Genomic DNA, 9,020 nt, shown 5'->3' with positions numbered 1-9,020 from the left:
GAGTGAGGGTGAGTGAGGGTGAGTGAGGGTGAGTGAGGGTGAGTGAGGAGTGAGTGAGGGTGAGTGAGGGTGAGTGAGGGTGAGTGAGGGTGAGTGAGGGTGAGTGAGGGTGAGTGAGGGTGAGTGAGGGTGAGTGAGGGTGAGTGAGGGTGAGTGGTGAGGGTGAGTGAGGGTGAGTGAGGGTGAGTGAGGGTGAGTGAGGGTGAGTGGTTGAGGGTGAGTGAGGGTGAGTGAGGGTGAGTGAGGGTGAGTGGTTGAGGTGAGTGAGTGAGGGTGAGTGAGTGAGGGTGAGTGAGGGTGAGTGAGGGTGAGTGAGGGTGAGTGAGGGTGAGTGAGGGTGAGTGAGGGTGAGTGAGGGTGAGTGAGGGTGAGTGAGGTGAGTGAGGGTGAGTGAGGGTGAGTGAGGGTGAGTGAGGGTGAGTGAGTGAGGGTGAGTGAGTGAGGGTGAGTGAGTGAGGGTGAGTGAGGGTGAGTGAGGGTGAGTGAGTGAGGGTGAGTGAGGGTGAGTGAGGGTGAGTGAGGGTGAGTGAGGGTGAGTGAGGGTGAGTGAGGGTGAGTGAGGGTGAGTGAGGGTGAGTGAGGGTGAGTGAGGGTGAGTGGTTGAGGGTGAGTGAGGGTGAGTGAGGGTGAGTGAGGGTGAGTGGTTGAGGGTGAGTGAGGGTGAGTGAGGGTGAGTGAGGGTGAGTGGTTGAGGGTGAGTGGTTGAGGGTGAGTGGTTGAGGGTGAGTGGTTGAGGGTGAGTGGTTGAGGGTGAGTGGTTGAGGGTGAGTGGTTGAGGGGGAGTGGTTGAGGGGGAGTGGTTGAGGGGGAGTGGTTGAGGGGGAGTGGTTGAGGGTGAGTGGTTGAGGGTGAGTGGTTGAGGGTGAGTGGTTGAGGGTGAGTGGTTGAGGGTGAGTGGTTGAGGGTGAGTGGTTGAGGGTGAGTGGTTGAGGGTGAGTGGTTGAGGGTGAGTGGTTGAGGGTGAGTGGTTGAGGGTGAGGGGTTGAGGGTGAGTGAGGGTGAGTGAGGGTGAGGGGTTGAGGGTGAGTGAGGGTAAGTGAGGGTGAGGTATTGAGGGTGAGTGAGGGTAAGTGAGGGTGAGGTATTGAGGGTGGGTGAGGGATTGAGGGTGAGTGAGGGTGAGGGATTGAGGGTGAGTGAGGGTGAGTGAGGGGTTGAGGGTGAGTGAGGGGTTGAGGGTGAGTGAGGGGTTGAGGGTGAGGGGTGAGGGGTTGAGGGTGAGTGAGGGTGAGTGAGGGTGAGTGAGGGTGAGTGAGGGTGAGTGAGTGAGGGTGAGTGAGGGTGAGTGAGGGTGAGTGAGGATGAGGGGTTGAGGGTGGGTGAGGGTGAGTGAGGTTGAGGGTGAGTGAGGGTGGGTGAGGGTGAGTGTGAGTGAGGGTGAGTGAGGGTGAGGATGAGAGGATGAGGGGTTGAGGGTGAGTGAGGGTGAGGGGTTGAGGGTGAGTGAGGGTGAGGGGTTGAGGGTGAGTGAGGGTGAGGGGTTGAGGGTGAGTGAGGGTGAGGGGTTGAGGGTGAGTGAGGGTGAGTTAGAGTGAGGGTGAGTGAGGGTGAGTGAGGGTGAGTGAGGGGTTGAGGGTGAGGGGTTGAGGGTGAGGGGTTGAGGGTGAGGGGTTGAGGGTGAGGGGTTGAGGGTGAGGGGTTGAGGGTGAGTGAGGGTGAGTGAGGGTGAGTGAGGGTGAGTGAGGGTGAGTGAGGGTGAGTGAGGGTGAGTGAGGGTGAGTGAGGGTGAGTGAGGGTGAGTGAGGGTGAGTGAGGGTGAGTGAGGGTGAGTGAGGGTGAGTGAGGGTGAGTGAGGGTGAGTGAGGGTGAGTGAGGGTGAGTGAGGGTGAGTGAGGGTGAGTGAGGGTGAGTGAGGGTGAGTGAGGGTGAGTGAGGGTGAGTGAGGGGGTGAGTGAGGGTGAGTGAGGGTGAGTGAGGGTGAGTGAGGGTGAGTGAGGGTGAGTGAGGGTGAGTGAGGGTGAGTGAGGGTGAGTGAGGGTGAGTGAGGGTGAGTGAGGGTGAGTGAGGGTGAGTGAGGGTGAGTGAGGGTGAGTGAGGGTGAGTGAGGGTGAGTGAGGGTGAGTGAGGGTGAGGGGTTGAGGGTGAGACTACGGGATCCTGGTGTTTAGTTGGGGGTCCTAAATGTGCTGAAGGTCTTAATTTAAGCCTCTTGCCTTATTACATTTATTTTTTATTCCAGCAGATGCTGACACGTGGTGCTAAGAGATAGCTATATCTGACTTTTCTGCACCAGCATTTGTCATTTCTACTTTCTACCAGGGTGGCCCGAACTGTTGTTACCTTGCCCTCAAAGACATACTGGTTGGTGCATGCAAGTGTGGGAGAAAAATGCGTTTGTTGGTGTGGCTTGTACCTAGACTGGATGGTGTTTGTTTAGTGACTGGAGAAGTGCTCCAGCTGTTAAGCTGAAAAGTGTTGCTGCAACGTGTGGATGCTTGTGAAGGACATCATGTAGTGAAGATGCTCCCTTGGCGTAAGGAGCATAGTAGAGAAGACGTGGTGAGGAGGCTGATAGCTGGTGAGTTCAGGATTTAGCATGCGGCCTGTGCATGTATGTAGGGGACATGCAAAAAGACCAGAGATGTACTTCGATCCTAGGACAACAAGTGAACGGGGTAGCTGGTTAGTATTTTAGAAAGGGTATATGCTGGATCTGTGTCACACGGCGGGTAAAATAAACAAAAAAAAAAGAAGCCGGAGGGAAGAGAGGGGAGGGGGGAGGAGAAATGCGACACGGCGGGAAGGGGAGGGGGCGGAACGGGGGCGGAGAGGGGAGAGGTGCGAGTATAGCTGGTGAGTTCAGGATTTAGCATGCGGCCTGTGCATGTATGTAGGGGACATGCAAAAAGACCAGAGATGTACTTCGATCCTAGGACAACAAGTGAACGGGGTAGCTGGTTAGTATTTTAGAAAGGGTATATGCTGGATCTGTGTCACACGGCGGGTAAAATAAACAAAAAAAAAGAAGCCGGAGGGAAGAGAGGGGAGGGGGGAGGAGAAATGCGACACGGCGGGAAGGGGAGGGGGCGGAACGGGGGCGGAGAGGGGAGAGAGAGAGTAGGCAAGGCGACACGGCGGGAGGGGGCGGAGCGGGTAAACAAACACGGACGTGCACGCGCCCGTGACTTTTAAGGTCAATGCGCATGCGCATAAGCTTAATGCGCATGCGCATTGACCTTAAAAGTCACGGGCACTGCAAGGAATCGCCACGATTCCTTGCAAGTTAGATAAAGAGTCGATGAGCCCCTATAGTCTCGCTTGCTCGATGCGCATGCGCATCGACAGGCGAGACCTAAAAAGGAGGATAGTCTTTCTGCCCCCGTAGGGCTTTGTTTTTTTCAAAGTTCAGGGGTGCCAATGCCCCTACCCCCCAAAAGAAAATTTCTAGTCTTCCTGCCCCCCTCAGGAGGCAGATGTGGGCATTAGCCCCTAATCTCCCCACCCCCCGGGGGTGTGGTGCAGGAAGCCCACTAGGCACCAGGGATTTTATTTGTTTTAAATTTACATAGGGGTGTGGGCTTCCCAGAATAAGAATGCCAATGCCCCCACCGCCCCCCAAAAATGGGCAGTCTTCCAGCCCCCTCCCAGGAGACAGATGGAGCAGTGGCAGCAAACCTGTACATTTTTTTAAACTAAACACCATGGGGAATCCAGGATGGTGTGGTTTGTGTGCCTCTCACCAGGTTCTGTTAGCCTGGATGATGAGGGGCGTTACCTCAAAACTGGTCCCAGGATGCTTGGTTCCAGCCCAGGAAGACCTGGCTCCACAGTTCGGGCCGGAGTGTTCACATGAGGCACAGGGTCAAGAATGATTTGCATATCGCTGGTCCTGAACTGGGGTGTGAAGTGAGCTAAAGAACGATGATGGATTCAACCCAGATCTGTGACTGGGGGTGAGTGTCTGAAACGTTTCAGAGCCCTGTCAATCATCTCCTTGTGTCTAATACCCAGAAACCCTTGCAAACCTCAAACTTGGTAAAAAGAAACATGTTCGAGGAAAATGATGCCTCCCTTGTGCGGGTGGGCCCAAGGCTTGTGACTGGGGAGGGCCAACAACATAGGGATTGAGGAGATAACACAGCTAACTCCAAGCACTATATATATTTTTTTTAATACGTTTTAGGCGATTCTGCATTCCACGCCGATACAAATAGGTATCATTTTATCAGGAGAACAGCGAGAATGCTGGGCGGTAAGACATTTGTGCCGGCGCAGTGATCCCAGTCAGAAATGTGATTTTCTTAAATACAAAAATGTGAGGTTTGCAGGGGATTCAGGGTAGGAAAACATTGGGGGATCCACGCAAGCCACAACTCCCTGCACTCCCCTGTGTGTCTAGTTTTAAGAAATGTGTGGGTTTGGTATGTTTCCTTAGATGGCGAAGGAAGAGGAGGTGGAGGGCGACGGGAAAGAGCAAGGAAAGGGAGGGGGTGGAGACCGTCGGAAAAAAAGCAAGGAAAGGGGGGGGGGGGGGGGGGCGACAAGAAAGAGCAAGGAAAAGGGGGGTGGAGGCAGACAGGAAAGGGGGGGGGGGGGGGGACGGGACACCGGCAGGAAAGAGCAGGGAAACGGGAGGGGGAGACACCGACGGGAAAGAGCAAGGAATGGGGGGGGGGGGGTTCAGAGACCGGTAGGAGAGAGCAAGGAAAGGGGGGGGGGGGGGGGGGAGAGTTGAGGCCGACAGGAAAGTAAAGGGGAGTGGAGGGGGGCGGGAAAGAGCAAGTAAAGGGGAGTGGAGGGGGGCGGGAAAGAGCAAGTAAAGGGGAGTGGAGGGGGGCGGGAAAGAGCAAGTAAAGGGGAGTGGAGGGGGGCGGGAAAGAGCAAGTAAAGGGGAGTGGAGGGGGACGGGAAAGAGCAAGTAAAGGGGAGTTGAGGGGGGCGGGAAAGAGCAAGTAAAGGGGAGTTGAGGGGGGCGGGAAAGAGCAAGTAAAGGGGAGTTGAGGCCGACGGGAAAGAGCATGTAAAGGGGAGTTGAGGCCGACGGGAAAGAGCAAGTAAAGGGGAGTTGAGGCCGACGGGAAAGAGCAAGTAAAGGGGAGTTGAGGCCGACGGGAAAGAACAAGGAAAGGAGGGTGGGGACCGATGGGAAAGAGCAAAGAAAGGGGGGGGGCGGGGGACTGACTGACGGGAAAGAGCAAGGAAAATGGGGGAAAGGAGCCCCGACAGGGAAAGAGCAAGGAAAAGGAGGTGGGGGGAGCCCGACAGGGAAAGAGAAAGGGGAGAGCCAGACGGGGAAGAGCAATGACCGTGGGGGTGGGGGGGGGAAGGACCCTCGGGGGAGTCAGACGGGGAAGAGCAAGGAAAGGGGGCAATGGAGCCCAACAGAGAAGAGAAGAAGGGAGGAGTCAGACAGGGGAGAGCAAGGGGGGGGGATAGGAGACCGACAGGAAAGAGCAAGGAAAGGGTGGGCCGAAGGGAAAGAGCAAGGAAAGAGGGAGAGACCGACTGGAAAGAGCAAGGAAAGAGGAGGGGGGGGGGGGGGACATACGGGAAAGAGCAAGGAAAGAGGAGGGGGGGGGGACAGACGGGAAAGAGCAAGGAAAGAGGAGGGGGGGGGACAGACGGGAAAGTGCAAGGAAAGGGGAGACCGACGGGAAGGAGCAAGAGGGGGCGGGGAGACCGACGAGAAGGAGCAAGAGGGGGCGGGGAGACCAACGAGAAGGAGCAAGTGTGGCTCAATGGTTAGAGCGGCAGACCCTGATGCAGAGGTCTAGCCCGGGACCAGGGTTCAATTCCCCGCCTCGGTGGGTCTTGGGCTCAAAAATACCACGGACCAGATAATTCTCGCCTCAGTGCCTATTTCAATCATGGAGTCCCACTCTGCAACTCTGGGCAATAGCTTGCTTAATCTCCACAATGGCCCCCACAACGCTAAGGACGCCTGGCCTCCACCTTGGGGGTGCCCAGGAGTGGACGCCTCACAGGGAAAGCCAGGATGGGTTCCACAGCGGTATTCGTACAAGCGCCTTGAGACCCTTGCGGGTGAGTAGTGCGCTATACAAGTATCAATTTACATTTACAATTTTTACATTTACAGAGGGGGCGGGGAGACCGACGAGAAGGAGCAAGAGGGGGCGGGGAGACCGACGAGAAGGAGCAAGAGGGGAAGGAGCAAGAGGGGGCGGGGAGACCGACGACAAGGAGCAAGAGGGGGCAGGGAGACCGACGACAAGGAGCAAGAGGGGGCAGGGAGACCGACGACAAGGAGCAAGAGGGGGCAGGGAGACCGACGACAAGGAGCAAGAGGGGGCAGGGAGACCGACGGGAATGAGCAAGAGGGGGCGGGGAGACCGACGGGAATGAGCAAGAGGGGGCGGGGAGACCGACGGGAATGAGCAAGAGGGGGCGGGGAGACCGACGGGAATGAGCAAGGGGGGGGACCGACGGGAAGGAGCAAGGGGGGGGGGGCCGACGGGAAGGAGCAAGGGGGGGGGGGACCGACGGGAAGGAGCAAGGGGGGGGGGACCGACGGGAAGGAGCAAGTCGGGGGGCCGACGGGAAGGAGGAAGCGGGGGGGCCGACGGGAAGGAGGAAGCGGGGGGGCCGACGGGAAGGAGGAAGCGGGGGGGCCGACGGGAAGGAGCAAGGGGGGGGACCGACGGGAAGGAGCAAGGGGGGGGACCGACGGGAAGGAGCAAGGGGGGGGACCGACGGGAAGGAGCAAGGGGGCACGGGAAGGAGCAAGTGGGAGGGGGGGGAACCGACGGGAAGGAGCAAGTGGGGGGGGCGGGGGGGGAGACAGACGGGAAGGAGCAAGGAAAAGGTGGGAGGGAGGCCAACAGGAAAGAGCAAGGAAGGGGGGGGGGAGACCGAAAGCAATGAAAGGGGGGAGAAGAGACCGACGTGAAGGCGCAAGGGGGGGGGAGCCAGATGGGAAAGAGCAAGGAAAGGAGGGGGGGGGGGAGGCTGACGGGAAAGAGCAAGGAATGGGGGGGGGGCAGGCCAACGGAAAAGAGCAAGGAAAATGGGGGGATGGAGGCCAACGGGAAAGAGCAAGGAAGCAAGGAAAAGGGGGGCCAACGGAAAAGAGCAAGGAAAAGGGGGGTAGGAGCCCGACAGAGAAGAGCAAGGAAAAGGAGCCCGACAGGGAAGAGCAAGGAAAAGGGGGGCAAAGGAGCCCGACAGGGAAGTCAAGAAACAGGGGGGAAAGGAGCCAGACGGGCAAGAGCAAGCGGGGGATAGGAGTCAGACGGGGAGGGGCAAGAAAAAGGGGAAGTAGCCAGACGGGGAGGAGCAAGAAAAGGGGGGAGGAGCCAGACGGGGAGGAGCAAGAAAAGGGGGGAGGAGCCAGATAGGGAAGAGCAACGAGGGGGGGGGGGGGGGGGGAACTCAATGGTGAAGAGCAATGAAAGATGGGAAAGGAGCCAGACGGGGAAGAGCAAGGAAAACAAAAGGAGCTTGACATGGAAGAGCAACCGGGAGAAAGGAGTCAGACAGCGAAAAGCAAGTAGGGGAAAGGAGTCCCACGGGGAAGAGCAAGTGGGGAAAGAGACTGATGGGAAGGAGCAAGGCGGAAAAGGGCAGAAAGACTAGAATAAGGAGGGGAGAGAGACTAAGAGAAAAGAGAAGAGTAAGAGTGGAGAGGACCGATAGGGAATAGCATGGTGGCGAGGAGTGACCGTAAAGGAGAAGGGAGAGGAGACTGATAAAGAGAAGCAGCCGGGCAGAGGGAACCCAGTGGTACTAAGAGGTCATGGTTAGGAGGGATAAAATGAACAGGTAATTTAAAAAGAGGTACATGGTAGAATTCACGGCGTACGTCAATCTAGTCATAAGATCTTGTGGAGAGGAGAGCCACAAGAAAATAAACACACAAAAAACACTTTCCATAAAGAGTAGGAAAGTGAGAAGAGAAGGGCTCTAAATATAACAAATAAAATGAAAAATAAAGATAGGTGGTAGCAGATGAGAAAATCTATAAGAAGCGAAGGAACAAAGGCAAGATACCATGACAAGCAGCAACACATACCTGAGGGTCAACACTTGCGGCAGACATAATTCATGAACAGGCCCCGTGGTTCCTCTGGGCAGGTTTAAGGAACTGAGCCAGGAGCTGGCATTAAAGAGACAAGGGAGGAGAGCCGACAAGGCCCGGGTTTCTAATATGACAGTCTGTCGAACGAGTTATTGTGGAGTGTCCTCCCTAGAGATTGATAGAAAGTCCTTTTCTGAATGAGTTCTTGTCTTGTGTTATCCTATAGCGCCTTCTCTGCGTTTCAACCAGCCTTGCCCGCGCCCCGGTGAAAAACTTGCGCCAATCTTGCTTGTCCTATTAATATGAATACGGCGTTTCTGTGCACAGCTAGCATGAAAAGCAACAACACCACGAACTGCTGTTTTAAGGCCTCTTCTCGCCTAGGATACCGCTCAGATGATTGTCTTTTCTGCGAGGTCGATACCTTTCCCCGATTCCTCCCGGAGCTGTGGGAGCCTCTTTGTAATTTCAATCCTTGCTTTTTGAACGCTCCCCTCCTGTCTGGTCTACTACCGGACAGTTGAGAGCTGCTCCCTGCAGATGTCAGCCCAGTTACTGAAATATCTTCTTGTTCCTGGGCCTCTTTGATCTCTCAGTTTGTTTTGGGCCTCCCTTTGGTCTACGGGCCTCGCTCCTTCCCGGATATCTCTCCTCTGGGGGCCACTCTCCTCCCAATGGGTCGTTCTATTCTCCGGACCTTCCTCTAAGCCCGTAGACTCTACTCGGACGTTTAGCTCGCAGCCTATACAACCGGGCAGAACCTCCAATGGCGGCAGCGGCAGTCGGGACTGTAGCGGGAGGGAGAGGGGGGGGCCTGATTAGGTAGAAAGACAGATCGGAAGTGACGCGCGAGAAGGAAGCGGAGCATGCGCAGTGCAGCGCGGTCCGGCTCGCAAAGAAAATGAAAAGAACATCACCGACCTAGAATAAGCAACAGTATACACAACAGACAAACGGCACGCGTTTATCGTTGTCGCGAAAAACAGGGGGGAAAAACTGCATCATGTACAAAATGCAGTCTACAAACATACATACCAATGTTGCA

The 9,020-nt window shown here is 56.3% G+C and overlaps 1 protein-coding gene across 2 annotated transcripts in view; it reads right to left on the bottom strand.

The window, feature by feature from the left end:
- The window catches only part of YTHDF1 (YTH N6-methyladenosine RNA binding protein F1), a 104,128-nt gene extending 95,310 nt beyond the window's left edge, over positions 1–8,818 (bottom strand). For both annotated transcript variants that reach the window (XM_086932825.1, XM_086932826.1), the window contains exon 1: positions 7,970–8,818. In XM_086932825.1, coding sequence (XP_086788951.1) covers positions 7,970–7,996 — 27 coding nt within the window. In that variant the 5' untranslated portion in view covers positions 7,997–8,818. The remainder of the gene's footprint in view (positions 1–7,969) is intronic.
- Positions 8,819–9,020: the final 202 nt, after the last annotated feature.

This window comes from Lissotriton vulgaris, chromosome 7, assembly GCF_964263255.1.
Source record: "Lissotriton vulgaris chromosome 7, aLisVul1.2, whole genome shotgun sequence".
Classification (NCBI taxonomy): domain Eukaryota; kingdom Metazoa; phylum Chordata; class Amphibia; order Caudata; family Salamandridae; genus Lissotriton; species Lissotriton vulgaris.
The sequence above is the reverse complement of the archived record's forward strand: the minus strand, read 5'-3'. Positions and strand labels throughout refer to the sequence as shown.